This window comes from Toxotes jaculatrix, chromosome 1 (assembly GCF_017976425.1).
Source record: "Toxotes jaculatrix isolate fToxJac2 chromosome 1, fToxJac2.pri, whole genome shotgun sequence".
Lineage (NCBI taxonomy): Eukaryota > Metazoa > Chordata > Actinopteri > Toxotidae > Toxotes > Toxotes jaculatrix.
The window spans coordinates 22,823,820-22,844,142 of record NC_054394.1 but is presented as its reverse complement, the minus strand read 5'-3'; the positions used below and the strand labels follow the sequence as shown (position 1 = coordinate 22,844,142).

The 20,323-nt window shown below is 40.4% G+C and overlaps 1 protein-coding gene across 2 annotated transcripts in view; it reads right to left on the bottom strand.

Moving 5' to 3' along the window:
* Nucleotides 1-324: 324 nt before the first annotated feature.
* Nucleotides 325-20,323, bottom strand: part of pcdh17 (protocadherin 17) — a 55,857-nt gene continuing 35,858 nt past the window's right edge. For both annotated transcript variants that reach the window (XM_041042320.1, XM_041042329.1), the window contains exon 5: nucleotides 325-5,131. In XM_041042320.1, the coding sequence (XP_040898254.1) occupies nucleotides 4,434-5,131 (698 nt within the window). In that variant the 3' untranslated portion in view covers nucleotides 325-4,433. The remainder of the gene's footprint in view (nucleotides 5,132-20,323) is intronic.

Below are 20,323 nucleotides of genomic sequence, written 5' to 3'. Positions count from 1 at the left end.
TGAATGAAGAATCCTTTGCCGAAAGGCAAAATTTGAAGTCAGTGTGTGTGTATGTGTGCGTGTTTGTGTATGCTTGAGTATGAGGTGCTTGCATATGTGCATTTAACACCAAAGAAGGCAGATGAAAAAGCTCATTTTAATCTTTTCCAAAGTAAGCTGGCACTGTGAAAGTAAACAATGCAATCCTATTTGACAAGGCAAAATTGGCTGTACAGATGCTTGAGAGAACAAAAATATCGGGTGTGTAAGGTTATCTCTTGGGATACGAGAAATTAAATCAAATCCATGACTGGCTACTCCTCAACCAACTCACACAAGGACAAGAGCAAACATTATTAGTAATTGCTTTTTTATTTGATCTTTTCATCTTTTTTTCAGATAGATCACAATGAACACAGCCTTTAGACAATAGCAGTTGAAATAATCCATACAAATGAATGTCCCTGGTCTTTTCACCAGTTGCCCATTGTAGCGTGGAGCCCTATGCTATCAGTGTGGGCTTAGGGGTGAGGGGACGACACTGACAAACATTGGGTGCTTGTTTTAACTAACCAAAATGGCATGTTTGGCATGTTGTCTCTATGTGTGTGTGAAGCAGTGGCTGTCTGAATCTGTGTGCACCTGCATCAGTGTGAGTCAGAGACCAGAGGCGGTTAGCCACATTCAACAAGGCCCTGTCCTAATCACTTGGTAAAACCAACAGTCTCAAGTGGGCAAAAATAACCCACTCTAGCTCTGAGTAATGCACTACCAACAGTGTATGATGCCAACAGTGTTTAATTAGACAATAATGAGAGGCCTTACATTATGCTCAATCTCCAACTATGTGTTGACCTCAGCAGCAGCCTCTGCTCTATTAAACAGCAAATAGCCTGAGAGGGGTGGGGCCATGGCTTTAAAGAACACCTTCTATCCACTGGACCCAAGTCATTTCCTGCCCACAGTTTGTAAGCATACAGAGAGTGGTTGGGCCAGCAGAACACCATTAGAGGGGACAGCACTTAAAATGTGCCTGAACTGTGACAGTGACTGTTTTACCCAGAATCTGGGTAAAAGAGAGAATCCTGGGGTGACCTCTGCGCTTTGCTTTAATTAATGACTAAATAAAAGCAAGACCACAGAAGCAGAGCTTTAATGTGAGTTGGAGTCAAATCTATAGTACACAGGTAACAGAAATTAGATAAGAAGAAAGGAATTGTTTTGTCAAACAATGAGGGCATGAAAATGAATCAAGCACATGCACACACACACATAGAGAATGCTTGATCCGGCATGAAGACTGAGCACAATGAGATAAAAAGAAAATAAACCATGGAGACAAGTGTGAAAGTGTCACATTTGTCTGGGTAGTGTTTTGCCCTCTCTTTCAGCCTTTACTTCACCTTTAAGAAGGCTATGCATTTAAATAAAAGGCAGTGTGTTGCTGAAGTGCCTGGGTGTTTGTGTGTATGTCTGGGTGTGTGCATGCGTATCAGCCTTTTTGTTAGGATCACAGTTGCGGTGCACACTTTGAACAGCACATTTTAACTGTTTGTACTGTTTGTATGAAGTGAATGTCAGCCTTGCTTGATTTATCCAGATATTTGAGAGATATAACAAAAAAAAAATCTCATTTAAAAATAACCATAAATATTTCCCTCTTCCGTCAAATCCTCCAAGCCCTCTCTAAAAACAGCCTCTGCCATCTCCCAGGAAAAGAGCAAGGGTAAACTGAAACCAAATTCTTTACAGACGAAAGAGCAGAGAAAAGGCAACAGTTACTTTGCTCCTCAGAGGCGAGAAAGCAAACAGCTGAAGAGCAAAAAAGTAAGCAAATAAATAGTGGTATAAAAAAGATGGCAAGTAGGCAAAAGATACAGCAGAATGGCAGAATGACAGGAGAATGTCCAAACATGTACCTCAATTAAGAAAAAGAAGCAAGAACAGAAATACCAAAATACTCAGAAGTGACATGTCTGCAGGACAGAATGTGTTATATCAGCTGTCAAGATTCCAACTCAGCCCAGATCCACTTTATACAGTAAATACACCAGGAGCCATATGAATGTAAGTCACTGTTCCCTCTCATGGCTGCATCTTACATAGATTTGGTGATTGTGGTCACATTTTCCAAAACACATCTAATCTAATAGCCTACTGTTCTGCGCATTTTACCATCAGAGAATATTAGAAAAAGCACCTCTCATTAATATTTCAGAGAGTGGCCGAAATGTGCCAAAATTTTCAAAAATAAATGTCTGTATCTTTTTTTTTAAGAAAGCCTGAATGTGAAGACACTTGGTTATATAAACCGTCTACCTAAACAGCTAACACATCAAATCCAAAGTAACTTCAGATAGAATTTCAGATGTCAAGTTTCTCTGCAAAGTATGAGAATTCTAACACGAGAAGGAGTACATACATAAACAACACAGACTGCTGAAAAAGAACCTCGTTTGGTCCTTTATAGAAAATGCACATTCTGGTGGACCAGGGCTTTATAAGCAGTCACAAGCTCCACAGATACAACAAGCTCTCCGCAGAGACAGTAAGGCAGTTTTATGATCACCAAGGAAACCACTCCACTTTCCATATGGCAGGTTTCTTTTTTGGAAAGAAAGTAAAAACATAATGAACACAAAATACGCATACTAGTTATTGTTAAAGAAAATAGCTGCCCTGTAAAAATCTGCTCAGTAAAAATATTCAAACTGTTAAAGTGTGGTTGTTGCTTTTTGTTGTTGGTTTGAATTGTATTCTAGATCAGCTGGCTCATTAAGCTTTCAACAGTTATTGTATTTGATCCAGCTGGATCTCAGGGTAAAAAGAGGCGACATCTCCAAAGCACTGAAGCCAGCCTGCAAAGATGCAGAATAGAGAGGAAAAAAAGACCAACAAAAACCCAAACTAAAGCAAACTCACAGAGTTCGACAGCTACTAAGGCAACTTTTGCCAAATACAATATAAGCCCATGTATATTGCAACACAACTATATATTAATTTAATAAAATACACAATATAGCTTTTGTACACATAACATTTTGGCTCAAATGCACGGAAATTGCAGAAAAATCAATAAAAATATGTCAATTTTTTTATGTAAACACATCTAAATTGGATACATTTACACATATAATGATATTATGTATAGTGATAATGTGAAGGGACATTTTCTTGTTTATTTATATTTTTGGATATTTGTCTTCGAAACAATGGCAGTGTCCTTCGCAGTTCATTGAGTTAGTACCCCGCTCTTCACCTTAGCTCTAGGACACTTTTTGCTGAGATTCCTCATTTCTTTTTTTCTTATAAAATGTATAAATATTTTGTTAATATTTGGACACTATACATGGATTCATACATATAGTCATCTATATAATCATATAGATATCATCTTTTCACAGTTGAGGAAAAATGTCCCTTTTTATACAACTTGTGATTGCCTTAAGGCATTGTCACACACATGATAATTCACTGTACACAAGGGACTGAAAGCTGATGATAAGACAATTACACAGATGGCCAGTTGTGTGTAAGCATTAGTGTGTGTATGTGTGTGTGCTTGCGTGTGTGTGTAGGGGCATCAGTGCATGTGAGTGCGTCAGCACGTGTATGCTTAAAAGTGTAGTGCACATGTCTAAAATTGGGGTGTGCAACTACACCGGTCAGCAACATGAACGTTTAAATAGAGGCGTGAGAGAGACACAACTTACACATGTGGCTACAAATGACAGGTGAAACATGGTTACACTGTTTAATAATTCTCCTTCAGTGGAGCATTTAAGCCCCTCCAACCCCAAGTCCATAACCAACCCCTGTGAACACACCCCTGATTAACCAATCTCTTCATGTTCAGATACAGAATCCATCACACTTTAAACACCTACGTTAAAGTCAGAAAAGATAAGGTTGTTTTGTGTATTTTGGTCTTTCACTGTCCCAAATAGATTAGAATTTGTTTCTCTGTTTCCGCATAGATTGTCATGTCTGACCATAAATAGTCCTTTTTCATTCAGTTTCTATGGCCATCACACATAACAGAAATCCATCTACACACACTTAGATATGTAGGATTTCACGAGAGACCATGAACAACACACTTATGAGCTGGTGGGCACTTAGATAATAGCTTGCGAGGTGCCAGAGGCATAAGCCTCTGCAATTTGCTTAAGAATCCAAAACAAAAAGAGTTTATAAATTCAGCAGAATTCAGATGTTTGTTACCCAGTTCTTTTTTGTTGGTAGCACCAAAACTGGTGCCAAATGACTGACATAATAAATGTTCATCCGTCCAGTGTTGGTACTTTTCAACAACAAATGCAGTGAAAAGAGCTCCTATCATAAGAGCCTTTCAAATTTTTGATTTGTTTTGGTGACAGTTTTGGTCTGAGAGTTTTTAGAACAGCATCCTATTCCTCTCTCTATCTCCCTACTTCTTTTTGTTGTTGTTTGTGTCACTTCCTGAGTGTGCCAGTGGCCTCACTTCCTCTGCAGTCCTGCAATAGTTTGTCGATGTCTCTCACCACCTGGTCAGCATCCATTCCGTCACGGTTCGCGTCAGGCTCCGCCTGCTCCAGGACACACTCCATTTCACTTGCTGCCTCTTGGCTGATCCTGGAGCGGGCCTCAGCGAGCACCTTGGCCACTGGGTCTGAGGGAGGCAAGGGTGGGTAGACCCCCTGGTCTCTGGTTTGTTTGGTTGGTGACAGATACTGACCATCAGGAGGCCCGTAGTGGCCAGAGCAGGTGGCAGGAGGAGGTTTGCCTTCAGCCCCATCAGCTGGGCTTTTGATTGAGGTGCACGGAGATGCGGTGGAGCAGCCCTTGGTAGGACTGCCAGAGGCTGAGGGTACCTCTTGGAGCAGTGGGCTGAGGGCACGTTTCGCCTTCAAGTAGGGCTTGACGTTGGCGATCAGAATGGTGTGGTCACGTCTTTCTTTTCCAAATGTACAGAATGTCTTCTTGCCATTGGGGTTGACAGTCTCGTAGGTCTCTGTCTCGGGCACAGTCTCCATTCCCGCCGGCACAAACATATTGTTGCGGTAGTCAATGCCCTCTGCCTGGTTTCCTCCAGCAGGGAACTGGGGCATCCAGCAGCGGTCAGAATGACCCAGTACTCGGCACTCCTCTGTACAATTCACACAATCCTCATCTGCAGGTAGACAGAAAGGGAGGGGATAGGAGGAGAAAAAAGTGATATTTATGTCAGTGGTGTGCATAGAATAGAGTGAAACCACACAGTGAGAGGGTAATACAATTGAAACTGAACTGTACAAAGAGTTGGAGCCCAAAGTTAAGGAAATAGAGCCAAATGAAATCATGTAAAAAAACGCAGAGCCAGCTAAGGATGTCCCATTCAAAACGCACATTTAAATGCATGCACGCATGCACAAATACACACACACACACCTTTCTAAGGGACTGGGGGACACCTGCTAGCATTTTCCAAAGCTCTGATCAAGGGGATGGCAGAGCATACAGAAGGGATGGAGAGGGAGTGAGAGAAAAACAACAACATTTGAGGTTTGGCAAAGGCATAGTGCCGTTATCATAAATTCATGTCAGTGGGCTTTGAAGCCCTCCCCAGACAGAGAGGCTGTGCCAAATGGCTTGCGCTTCTTCCCTGTGTGTTTGTGCCTGTTTATTTGTGGGCTCCTTGTTGTTGTGTGTGCACGCATGTGTGTATAAGTGTGAATGTGTGTTCCCCTCTTTCATCTCTATTCAGAAGGATGCACACTCTTGCTGATTACGGGAGTGTTCATGCCTGTGTCAAATGGATCCAGAACTTGGTTAAAAAAAATAATAATAAAATAAAAAGAGGAGCACATTTTTTTTCCTCTTGGGTGTGAAGAGAAAAATAGAAAAAAAAAAACTGAGCATCTGTTGTCCCACAAATGGATTTTTTCCATTGGCCGGGTGGGATAAAAACCAAGAGAAGACAAACAAAATCCAGACAGTAAAGACTACACAAATTAGTTTGGTACAACCAGTTTCTTGTTTCTCATATTTAACATTGCAATACATTGTAAATGGTAATTTAAAACAATCTGATGAATGGACTGATTGTGTTTCATGTCTGGCACTTATTCCTTATATTTACTTTAACTGTTAAACGGGCTAAAACAAACAATTTGCACAGGCTACATGACACATCTCAGTATGCTGCATTCACAGTCCTTTATCAGTCCTTTCATTAGTTTAAGAAGGGTAAACTTTACAAGCCACAGGTTAGACAAAGAAGAAGAGTGCAATAACACACCAGCATTTAACACTGCTCTCCAGTAAAATCCAAAGGTTGCTTGCACAGGCTTCTAAACAAATGCAGAGGCTAAGGCTAATTTGCATATTTGGTTTTGAGATGTGATGGTCTCTGCCTGTTCGTGGAGCCAAACACTGCTGACAAACACCTCAGTTCTAGTTTCTTCCAGGAATGCAACACTTACTTGTAACACTTACTGCTAAAATCCAACACAACAAACTGAAACAAAGCTGAGGCAGCTTTCTTTGTTAAGAGGAATTAGGCAAGTCCATTCATAGGCGCTTAATTTCTGAATTATTGAATTGTTTCTGTAGCCCAATGAAAATGTCAATAGCACAAGTGGCATACAGCAATATTTGGACTAAGCAGTAAAATACATGCTATTATAATTAACAGAAAACTGCTTGTTGTCACCTTCCACCTCCCCTTCTGAATGTTAATGGTTTGAACCTTGATTCCTCATGACGAATCTTCATCCTCATACTTTGAGTATCGGACAAAAAACACATTTTAAATCAGAGTAATTTGTCTTTGTGTAACAAGGCTTTTGTGGTTTGAAGCCTGAAACCAAAATCAGTCAGTGAAATTTTGAGAGAGATGTTAACACAGGGATTGAACATGTTCCCTTAGGCTTTGTTTTTAAAGGCAACATTTAAAGGAGTTTGAATGAGGCTACTCAGGGTTGTACAGAATTTCCACTGTAATTCTCAACCAAATGTGAGAAGACAACAACATTACTGTTAGGAGCTGTAAAGCCACCCCATCAATTCCATTATGTGATGCATGGACCTTTACAGCATGGCGAGAGTGCTGCTTTAAAGACCACAAACTTGGGACTAATACAATCTTTCGTTGATGCGAATGAGCAGGCAGAGTGGATGTGCTTGAGTGCACTTGGCTACGCTGTCTGTGCTGTGTTGTGGGTCAGCAGCCTAAAATCCTAAGAGACTGTCCTCCTAAGCTGTAGAAGATGAGCTTAAAATGTCTGAAGAAGCCAAACAGTGCCGGCAAAGAGAGTCTGACTCTTTTCGTGTCAAGGCATTCATCTGAAGAGGAAATGAGGAGAGCTGGAAAGCGGAAGCCGGTCCAGTTTGAGATGGACTACATTTAAATGGTGTGGGAGTGAGAGAAGACATTTGACATGAAACAACTAAACAACATGTCAAAGCACTAAGATTGATGATTTGGTCGAAAGCTTGTACATAAATAATACAAACCTGAATACACTTTCCAACCAGAACACACTATTACTGCAATCCATCACCACGCCACAAAATCTAAATCTTACATGTAACCAAGCATAACAGCTAGACAAGCCCTGCATTTCACACAGCCATCTTGCATGTGTTCCAGACACATACAATTAACTTGGCCCCTACAATGTCTTCATGCTCTCAGAGGTGATTGTCCATTCACAGTGTGCATATTAAAGCATAAATAATCCATGCAGACATATTTCCCTCTATTTAGTTGGAGGAAACCTATGATAGATTATTCATGTCTCAGCTGCACGTTCAACCTTGAGGCATTCTCCTCATATCTATGGCTAACAATATGACATATGAGAGCAAGGGTGACATTCATCTCTCTCTCTCTCTCTCTCACTCTCTCTCTCTCTCTCCTGCATGACTCCATCCGCTCTCTGGGATGGGCAACAGAGGCCTCCACCAAGGACACATTTGCCTGTGATGATTTGGCTACCAGGAGCGTGCTCAGTCGCTTTCTCTCCAGTTTCTCTCTCAGTGGTGGTTATGGTCCAAGATAAATTACACTGATAGATACACTATCAATGATTGCCTGAAACAATCATTAGTCACATTTTGATTCATCTCTCAGTCGGTGACTTGATATGGTACTATGATGAAACACACTAATAATCTGCATTATTCATTATTTGTGAATGTACAGTAAATCATTAAGAAGAAGAATCATATTAACAAATTACCATATTAACTATATGCTGTCAGTCACGTTCATGTTTATGGGGGAGGGGGAATCAAAGAGATGATGACACTCCAACTTTGTGGTAATGTGCTACCCCGTTTGTTTAGTATGAATTTGACGGTTGGCTAATTCTTACACACTGTTCCTTTAAGTGCTCACTTTTTTTTTTTTTTTTTTTTAAATCTTGGGCACTGATATTGTATGGCTAAAGAAAAATGTGTCCTTAAATCTCATCTTACATACAAGCCTTGAAAAGGACAGTAAATCTTATAACCACAATGGCCCTGAACCAAATGGGGAAAAAAATGGAAAAGACAGGGGATGGGACAATGATATGCAGCAAGAATTTTAGATTATTCAGTATAAAGCATGACAAAAACATTTTAGACATCAGACTGAAAAGACGAGGCTGGCTTCAGCTTCAGTTACAAGTGTCGCTGAAGCTCTGATTGAATTGCCCAGTCAAGATTCACAGCTGATGTTTATATCTTTGCAGCCCTGTTGTATACACTTGACTTGAATCCCTGATTGAAATCAGATGTTTATTACACATCTATTGCCAACAAAAAGTTTAATTAACTCCTCGCACTCTTTTGTGTTTGTGGAGGCTTCTTTAACAGTGAACAGCCAGAGCTATCTTACTACCCCTGGCAGGGTTAATTGCCTTGCTTTAGGGCAGAATAGCAAGACTGGGTAACAATGAGCTAGATAGGACAGCTATGTAGCTGTCAGTTATCTTTACTGCTAAGAGCACATGAAACAGATATAAAAGTAGCAAAGCCACTCTAAGACATCCTTTGAGCAATAGCAAAAGGACACCCAGTGTCAAAGAAGCATTTACCAGTTCAGATAGACCCGTAACATTGCAAAAAGAAGAAGAAGTAACTGATCCTGGTTCATTGTGTTATTTATTAGATCTATTGTGCATTGAAACTGCATCAGTATGTCTGTATGTGTATGTTTCTGTATGAATGAGTTAACATTCACATATGAGTTAATTCATACCTAATAACTTAATACTTCTAACCAATAAATAGAGACCAAACAAAAATAAAAATAAAACAACTTTTATAGTGACAGACTACAACTCATCTGTGAAAGATAATTTTTTTTTCTTTCTGCTTTATAATGTTGTTCTCTCTGCTTTTTGTTAGTTCCATGCCCCAGTCTTGAGAATCTAGTGCACTACACCTTTGTTGTGTAGTTCTGGTGGACTTACAAGACTTACAAGAACAGAAAACTATTATTGATATCTAATTTTTCAACCTACCCTTTTCTAATACCCCATTCAAATATATATGCAACAGAAAATACACAATAAAGAATTGAGGGTGGTGCTATATACATGGATATACACCATACACCATAAATACACACACACACACACACACCCACACACCCACACCCACACACACACACACACACACACACACACACACACACACACACACACACACACACACAATATTCACTATCACAACTTTGCTTGATATGATTCACAACCCAGTGTCCACTGTAAAATGTCAAGATGGAACGAGGTGGATATTAAAAAATTCCAATAACCCAAAGAGGTCAGAAATAAATGTCCAAAGAAAAAGAAAATCCTTACACAGTTAAACACAGTGAACTAAGAAATTATGTGTTATGTTGTCATTTAGCCAAATACATATCAACCATATACAAACAACCACATTTCATCACCATCTCTTATCAGGAGAATATCAGTATCAGTATGAACACCCCCCTGCAGCCATTTAGGCATCACAGCAACAGTGAGGGTGCTTCTTCTACTGAGCCATAAAAAACCTCTTATCTCTTTCCAAATCATACATAAAAAAACCCTCTGTTTTCCTTCCAGAAAAAAATAGTCTTTTACTAAATTAACAATTAATGAGGAACATGGGACAAGTAAAATCACACATAGGTGGGCAAAGAAGGCGCAGGGCTCTCCCTCAACACAGACTAAGCAAAAGTAAATGGTCACCATTCCTGGAATTCTGAGTTGTTTTTGCTTCTCTCTTCAATTTAATTTTTCAAACTTTCAGGGTGGAAGCTTTCAGTATGGTGCATGAAGGATGTGCACCTAAACCTGTGAGTGTAAAAAGTGTGCCTGTGTATCAGTGTGTGTCGTAAAGCATGGTGTGATTTCCCTAAACACCCTTTTCTCCCTCCAGACGCCTGCCCCCCTGGCCCTACATGCCCATCCCTCCTCGCTTTATTACCCAGCCCTGTGATTAATGTCCCTCTGTCACACACTGTGCTTCTCAGGGAGGGAGGGAGGAACCAAGAGAGAGCTGTGAACACATGCTACTGCTAACAAAGCAACAGAAGCAGCTCAAAAATAAGATGCAAGAAAGTACAAAGCTACAAACACATGCCAATTTAGCATCCATCACAGTGCTGGTGTATCATTTTACCACCATGCACACCTGGGTAGTCATTAGGAAGCTCTATGAGCTATTAAAGTAGCCTATGAGATTGGAGAATGATTTGAGATAGTGTGTGTGTTTGTGTGTTAAGGTTTTTGTTGTGGTGAATATCCCCCAACCCACCTAAGGTGGACAGGAGGAATGGCAGCTGACAAATTGTGCGGAGCATCTGTGACAGACCATGACTGCACCTGTTCACCTGAGGGAGCTCGCAGTGTGTGTTTATGTGTGCATGTGTGTGTGTTATTGTGTTTTTAATCTCCTCGCCTACTGTTATCTAGCCCAGCTGATCCATGCAATGCCCCCACCCTCCCTCCACATTCTCCGCCAATCAGGGTGACTAAATATTTGAACTGCACAGATGAGAGTCTCCACTCTGACTGAGCCTAATGTTTTGTAAATCTCTTCTGACTTCTCAGGTCGCCAGTCTACCAAACAACAGCAGTTAAAGATAGAATTTCAAACTTTTTTGGTCTTCGGTGAACAGAGTGTGCTTAAGAAATTTCAGATTTTGTTTTCTAAGAAATCAGTTTGCAAGGTAAACAGGATGGCTCATTCGTCCTGCAGCTATATTCAGAAAAAACTATCAATGTAGTATAGTATTCATCGTTGTTGTCGATCTTTTGACTGCCAGATACTGATTTTGGGGAAATGACTCAAATTTTTATAAAACCACCATTGTTTTATTTTAAAACCTCCTGTTTTATTTATTCTGCTGTGAATGTGGTTTTTATCATGACACATGAAGATCGGAATGTTTTATTTCTCATCAGTTCAGATTTAGACCAAGTAAGTTTATATTCCTCTCTCCTTACACAGCATTGTTATGGTGAAAATGAGAAAATGACTCAAATGTATTACTGCATCTGGTATTTTTATGATTCTAAAGCAGAGCAATGCTGGGAAAGCAGGCTGCTCTCTACAGTTGGCCTCTCTGTTTTGCCAACACTATTTCAAGAGGCTGAAGTGCAATAGTATTTGCATGAATCTGCTGTTTTGGTGTAGCCATCACAGTCTGCTGTGGGACAAATATTTTATACTTCTCCACAGGTCTATTGAAACCTATCAACAACAGTAAAATGGTGTCCATCATGTGATTTAAAACAGTAATTCAGAATGAACCGCACATGTATTGTTTGCTAGTAAAGCTCTCATTATTTAAGAACATTTGACATCCATGTCATCAGCGGCCACAATCAGCATAATAAATCTAAATAATGTAGCTACATACACATTAAAACAATTTCATGATATTATATGATAAACTGTTGTTTAGTGTACAATTAATAATTTAAAGGTCTATTGTGAGTGCAGTTGTGTGTAGAGGGAATAGATCTGGGTTGCTTTGTGCAGTTAGTGGCTTAGCACAAGGAGAAGGATACTTCTCCCCAGTGTAATAGCTTTTATCACAGTGGGAGGCAAGAAAATACTGATGCATAGCAGGAAATGCTTGGCAGCAGCGGTGGGAGTGCCTGGTGGCTGGCGATGCCGACACTGAATCAAGGACATATATCTCAGGATCAAACACGTCCTCTCTTCAGGCGTTCCTTCGCAAACCGTGGGCCCCTCCGTCAGCTAATGCCTGGCTAAGTTGTTCAAAGAACACCCTGAGGAGAGAGTATTTATGCATAGGAGAGAGAGGGATAAAAACCCAAGAGGAGGAGGAAGAGAAGCATAAGCTCATATTCAAACAAAAACAAACACACAAAGCCTAATCAATGATGAGCAAGCAGGGCTGTGTGCTGTGGGTGGCAAGAGAGGTCTGTGGGTTGTAGAGATGAGGGGCATCTGGACTGCCAGGTTGATGTTCTCAAACAGCACTTTCCCTTTAACACAAAGCTGCAACGAGGGCCCTGAAATGCACAATGTGGTCCTCAAAATTACAAATTTGTTGACCTACCTGGTTATATAAAGGCTGTACACGTTTGTGTGTGTGTGTGCATATGTGTTCGCCTGTTGATGTCTGACTACAACAGAATGGGATCTGCACTTAAGATTCTGCCAATGTCACTGTGCCTGCAACTTGAGGGCATATTGATCATTTCTAATGAACCTGATTTAAAGATACCCCATTAAAATATGAATAGCTTTTCCTTGCATTCTGTGTGTTTTCACTACATGCTTTAGATTTCTAGTTCACAGCTGAGCCATGTGCTATCATCTCAGTTATCAAAGGTTTCTGCTTGCTTTAATTGATGGTGAAGGTCAGCCTTGAGACAACTGTGTGAAAAAAGAGATGGGGGAGGGTCTTGCCACTTCTCTGTTGCCTGTTGACAATCAGACCACAGACTAGAAAAAAGAAAACCTCAACAAACGGGTTCAACAGCAATGAACAGCCATGGGAACCTTTCCAAGGACAAAAAGCGCTGAGAACAGGCAAACTAATGTTTATCTGTAACCACATCCGTGACGTGTGACAACACTCTTCAGAAAATTCCCACTGTTGTGTTTGAGCAACCTATTCAACCAAGTTTTAAGCGTTCTTCATTGAGACGCTTTCATTGCTAGATACAGATGAACAGAGAGGAAGAAAACTAACACTGAGAATAAAGTATTTTTGCATTCTTTTTTTTTTCAGCTTGGAGCATTCACTGTTCACAGCAGTCAGAGGCACTCAATAAATATTGCAAGGTCAGTCAAGGAAGATCCTCATTTCAGCCAATCAAAAAACCTGAGCCTCTTCTCCAACCTGTGACTTAAGATCTTCTATAATTTACTTTTCCTCTAGGTATAGCTCACTCTTCAACTCCTCTTTCTCTCACTCCTTAAGTGTTCTAATGGTGGTGCAATTGCAGCAGAGCAGCCACAGGCAAGCCATTAGATATAGATGTCTGAGAGGAACAACCTTTACATCATTCCTGCTGTCATCAAGCTATTTATACCTATCAAACAATTAACATGTAAAAGCTGGAATAAAAGAAGTATAAATAGTTTAGATACTGTAACCTGTGCATACATAACTCTCAATTTGCTACAATACACGCATGCTATATCTATATAAGGTACTGTGTTGTAAAAATATGAAAAAGGAACTAAACCTGCACACAAGTCCAGATTTAATCTTGTGGCAGGTGACAACTCAAGATATTATTATAAAACATGTACATGTTATGTATAAAAAATGTACTATTTATATACACAAATACAACAGAAAACTGTAAGAAATACTATTTGTATAGTAACTACAATACAGTCTATTTGCATGTGAAGCGATTTTATGCTAACTTATTTTTGTGCCTTTCACATTGAAAGTATGCAATGAAATGTATGAACATTTTTCTTTTAATGAAATATCTCATTTGCTTACAGACAAATGAGATATTGTGTGAAAACCCCACATCAGCAATCTCAACTGGTTTTCTCAGCTTGACTCTACCTGATATGTAAATAAAGTTATTTTGCCATAAATAAAACATGCTCAGTGTACTGTACTCACTGATGAATAGATGGATTCCAGAGGGCACATTTAACAAAAGACGACCAATAAAAAAAAAAAATGAAAAAAGCTAATTTACCTGATAATAAAGAGGCACTCACGGAGAAACATATACATACAAAACAAGGCATGCAAACATGAAAGTGTGATCCCATGTATTACTGATGTAAACACCGTCCTGTGTCCAAATATTGAACATAAAATGACGAGAACAGCGAATAAACAACAAAGTCTGCTGCACAGCCTACTTTTACAATTGGATTAGGTGGTGTTGTCTGAGGCAGACATGCTAGCCGCAAGGAACAAAGAGAGACAGAAAGCCACAGGTCAATAGTATCGTGCTACCTTTACCTGGAGAGAGACATGGACGGTGGCACAAAGGGTGGCAAGGAGACAAGAAGGGGACTTATTAGAAGATGAGGCGAGAAGCGTGGTGAATCAGTGGCTAATCCTCCGTTTCCTCTAAGCCTGTGTAATTAGGACATGGGGGATTGCACCGTGACAGGGGATGCTTCTGGACCGCCTTGCTTTTTTTTCTTCTCTTTTGTTTATTTCTTCCCTCTTTAGCCTGGGCTTACCGCAGTTTGTCATCTAAATATAGCATGCTTGTGTGTGTCTTGTCTTTACTGTGTGAATCGCAGCATGTTCACTCATAAGCAACATAAACAGACACAGCATGCCTGCACCATGTTTTATTTCTACTCACTACTACTTACTGTTTGCAGATGTGAGTGAGTGAACTCTTTTTTTTTTTCCTGCTTTGGTCGCTGTGTGACACCCTTAGATTGTATTTGAGTATATTTGTAGGAATCAAATGGGCTGTTTCAGTCAAACAACACTTCCTTCGCCACACACACGCACACAAAGGGTGCCTATAACTGAAGAGCCTCAGGAGAGAGCACAGTATGGACCAGACATGAGACCAGAGACCAGAAAGGCTGATCAGCATCCTTCTGCCTGTTAATAGCCTTAATCTACTTCCTTCCCCGAGTAGTCGACAAGGAAACTTGCCTTGGCCTATTTAGAGAGTGAGCGCAAGAAATAAAGTGAGAAAGCATGAGAGAAAGAGAAAGAGAGAGAGAGAAAAGGGAGGGGGCAGGGAATTAAAAAAAATTAAGCCGAGAGAATCTATGAGTCACCAGCTCATTACAGAAATCCTGTTTCTATCCAAGGAGAAAACAGGTTTAAAACACCCTATTAAAGAAAGAATGAAGGGAAACCTTTTGTTGCTAATTCACAGAGGGTCGTCTTTTGAAGTGCTTCACTCCGCCATATTTTTACATTTTAACCATGCCACTTTAATGGTACTATTTCCAACACTCTAGATTTGAGGGATCTCTTGGATTTTGCGCCTAAGATGAGGCACCATGGTCCAGTCCTGATAACTGATCTAAAACAACAAGGATAAACACATTAAGTATTGTGGAGGCTTTCTTCAGACAATCCATACAATAACAAGATCCACCAGACATCATGCAATCCTGTCACATTTTGCTAAATTAAATAACTTTCTTTTATTGTCTCTCTCTCTGTGTCTGCCTCTCTGTTTGTCGCTCTCTTTCAAACAAAGGGATTTGAACAACTCAGGGTGTCATGGCTTTGTGCAAGTAATCATTCCCATGTGTACTGCTTTAGCAGGATTAGGGAAAATGCTTCTGATTCTCTGTCTCAACAGAACCATCAGTGCAATACGACAACACATACACTTTACATTATACAGTGGCATAGTATTGCCTTTACTATTTCATCTGGGTACTGTGGTATCAAATGACCATGGTCATTTAAAGTGTTGAGCTCTTAAGCTGAGCTTTGAGATAAAATTCATTAAGGCAGCCAAATTCATAAAAATGATGCAAAAATGAGGAAAAAGAAATCTCAGCCAGTCATATGCTTATTTCACAGCTTGCTGCCACTAGCAATACCCTCTCCTCTCAGTGGCTGAAACAGATCAAACTCAATAAATATAGGGTAGGCAGGTGAAATGTGTCAAGAGGCTTGACACTCAAGCCTAATGAAATCCAAGAAGTGGCCAAAACCTAGAAGAATGAATTGGGTCTGACTGGTGGTGACTGGGGCTTATGAGAAGTGTTTCAGACAAGAAAAAAGTGACAGAAGATATCAGAAATCCATCTTCCCCCAAAATAAAAAAAAATACACATATTAAATAATATGGAAGTCAACGTATAATGCAGGAAAAAAACAAAAACATTGATATAAAATTCTTAAATCTCAGTTAGTGCTAGAAACCTAGTTTGACTATGTTTGAATGATGAAGATAGAAACACCAATGATCTGATCCATTCTTTATTTTTATTAAATCATATCAATTCTACAGAATGGCATAGGAGAACCTACAGTATTTCCTGGGAAAATATTGTGATGATCTGTTGTGTACTTCCCTCACATTAATTCAGCAACAAAAATGCTATGAGCTTAAGAACATTTTCCTAATATGACACTAGTCAGATGTTTTCAGTGTGATCTGACAGGCCAGGCCTGCTTATTAGTGTGTGCAGATAGTTTCATTTTTCTTCTGCTTTGAATCACTGGAGCACATAGAATCAGGTATTTTAACTGTATTAATGTAATGTATAATGTATTATAACTGTTCCTTCAGTGTCACTAAATCACATGGAAATATGCACTACTGATATGTAATCTGATGAATAAAGGGGAATGTCAGTGCTGGGACAGGTTTTTGCCTAAATTCATATTGTACACCATCATCAATACACAAAATATACAATAATAAACATTAACGTTCCAATGACTGTACTTTCTCTGTCTTCTGTACTTGACACAGATACTATTTGAAGTGTCAAACTATGAAATAAAACAGTATCACCCTCAGCCTGACTGCTTGCTAAACAATGTGACACATCTGCCAAAAGAGAGAAAGAAATGTGAAGACACACCACCTGTTAAATCTATGTGTCATGGCACTTAGCAGCACACCCCTCTAAATTCATGCCCTAGCATGTGTACTCATGAGCAATAAGAAAACTGTACAGTTTAGCATGTAGGCATTTGATCAATTGTGCCAATGAACAGCAGTGTACCTCCCCTAAGGATATTGGCGGGTGCTGAACAGAGGCTAAGTGGAAAGGTGGAGAGAGGAAGGTTGAGTCGATGGTGTTGGCTTTCTCAGCCCCGGGGCCTAACGTCAATGGTGTTCGCTTTCTCAGCCCCGGGGCCTAACACATTTAGAGAGCTAACTGACACACTTTGGATGTATTAGCCACAGTGAGCTCTGCCAACCTCTCCTCTTTTTCTGCAGCACCACCAGCTCCTCCTCCTCCTATCGCCGTCTGTCTGTCACAACAATCTCCTTTCCATGCAAGACTCAGGAATATGCCTTGTGTTTCAGCAACATTGCTTTAGCATTGATGTTCCTTTGTGCCCCAGCCAAATTGGTGTTTGCAGTCTAGACACTGGTTGCTTGTGTCTCTGTATGGATAAACATACGCGCACACACTAACACTCTCACTCGTCTGTTTATAAGTATGATTAGATTAAAAGAAACTGACGGAAATGCAATAACGGTCTATTAGTCTACCCGTCAGGGGGGATAATCATTTCAAATAGAAATGTGTTTTCCATCTCACTATCTAATTTATACTTTCTTTGCCTCTCCATCTGTTTCACTCCTGAGACTGGTGGGTTATGAGCACAAGGCTTTAAAATAGGCTGGGTTCAAGTCCAGGCCACTGCAATAAAACACAAATAAATAGAAATATATAGCAATAAATACCTCTCAGACTTGGCTCGTGAGGAAGAAAACCCAAAGGCTAGGGGACCCCAGCTCTCTCTGACAAATGTATGCATTGAATTTGAAGGTGAGAAAAACAACTCTCCTCAGCCCATGCTGTCCCATTCTATGTGGTGGTTTAAGATTAGGGTCAAAGATTAGAAGGCTTACACCAGATAAGAATGGGATTAAAAGAGCTCAGAGATGTAAAATTACAGATCAGAGAACTGGTGAAAATACACCTGAATTGTAAACAAACTCATAACACGGTAGCCACCTGTCCTGCTGGACAATCCTGGCATCATGGGGGAAGAAACAATGCATTCCTGATGACAGAAAGGGAAGTGAATATTATGGAAGCAGGATCCAATATTCCAGAGAGGGATTCAGCACACATCAAAGGCTGCCTCTGCAGTAAGTCTGTTAGATTTGGGATTAATGGACTCCAGAGGGGCCTGGACACACACACGCAGGCGCACACACACACACACACACACACACACACACACACACTCACAAACACTTACACACACACATACAAAATCCACTACCACAATTCCGCCTGATAAGATTCACAACCCAGGCTAGCAAAGTACTGCAGTGCAGAGTATATCTATTCTAGTAACTCTCCACAGTAGACTCTCTACCGCAGTATGATACTGTGTTACAACATGTTGTAAGTCAGTGAAGGCAGTTAGTGTAATTTCTTAACATTCCAGTACATTTTGGGCAACAAATGCTTTAACTGTCCTGGTAGTTCAAATGCAGGATTTCCATAGATGCAGTACAGGCTCTTTCCAGTCAGGTCTATGAGATTGTTTAGACAAGTTCTTTATTTTGCTTGTCAAATTATGAAGCACATGCCCAGACACACACACACACGCATGCATACGTGCACACACAACTGTAAGTTGCCTCCGAGCTCCAATGAGTACATGCAAATTTCAAAATGCAAATGCGGGTGGCAAGGTTCAGCTGTCCTCTGATGCATTTTGAGGAAAACACGACAAAATGGGGGAAATTCACAGTAATTCCATTTCGTTTAATCTCAACAGACAGAAAGGCAGCCTAATCCCAACCTTGACTGTCTTTCCACCCCAATGCCCAGACTCTCCCCATTGTGCCACCCCCTCCCCTGCATCCCCTGCCCTCTGGGCTAAAACCACAGGTGCAGGCAAATGCAAACCACTGGGTGGAAAATGCTCGTTGACAGCATTCTGGTGGGTTTGTGATTGGTCAATGAACAATGAGGGAGTTTCCTGAACCACTTGTCGTGCTGATGGAACAGCTGGACACCAATACCAGATACGGATCAGGGTGGGAAGAGACCATGTGGAACAACAGGGAACTTAAAACTAAAATGAGATTCAGCAGAGCTTAAGCTCACTGTCATTTCGCCAAGAAAAATTCTCAAAGAACACAAACAAAGCTAAGTCTCAGTTGTTTGCAAGGAAATTTTCTGCACTTAACTGTTTTGATTATATGTCAAGCTGCAAATGTGTTTTCTAATAAACAATGTGTTGTATATAAAATAAGCATGTATATACAGTAAAATCTGTCTAATTTTACTGCCACTTGAAATTGCTGTATATTAATTCACATTTGAGTAGAAGTGGTCATAATTTAGCGCCTCAAAGCTGAAAAAGGAAGATGGTGGCAATCACCTGTTGTTCGATATGTCTTGAATTCTGATGCGGTTGCCTGGAGACAGCAACAGCAAGAGTGTGTGTTTTCCATCAGTCTATGTGTACTAATTCACTGGTTCGCTCTGCTATTGTCTGCCTCTTCTCTTTTGAGCACCAACACGCAGGCACACAAGTACATGCAAGCACAAACCCACAGCCGTGAGCACACCCAAACCCGCTCTCATCCACATGATCATCCTGAGCAGCATTATCACAATCTAGGGAACTAGATTATCCCTGGGCTCAAAACTTCATCCTCTTTGATCCCCACTTGGGAGAGGATGAGAGGCAGCACAGGGGACCATCACCCAGATTTCCCACTTGTTAATCAAGGCAGATTTTGATCACCTTCAGGGACAGATGGACAACTGTTTTCAAAACATCACCACAGAATGGGCATTATGCTTTTGAGGATACTTCCATCAACAACCACCATACAATGTTTTTAAGACCCCAATGATAACCTTAAAAATGATTATTTTCTAAACCTATATCAGACACAGCTGCAGACATTTCAGTTAAAATAATAAATGTGTAGTGCCTCAGAAATATGTATGTGCACTGGTGCTAACTACCAGGACTAACATGGATAGGCTGATCAACTGAAAGGTGTTCTCTTTAAAAGCTGTTACACATCTGCAAACACATCCAACCGTCTACCTCTGGTCGTGGTCTGAATTTCAATGATGTTTGTGTGTAAACCAAGAGAGGAGGTGCAAACACCCATAAGGACTGTATGAACACCCATCACATTTAGCTGTTTACACTGCAAGTCATCTAAATCTCTATAATAGATCTTTGTTGTGGTTTGAGGTGGGATGGTGAGGTCAGCTGTTAATTGGC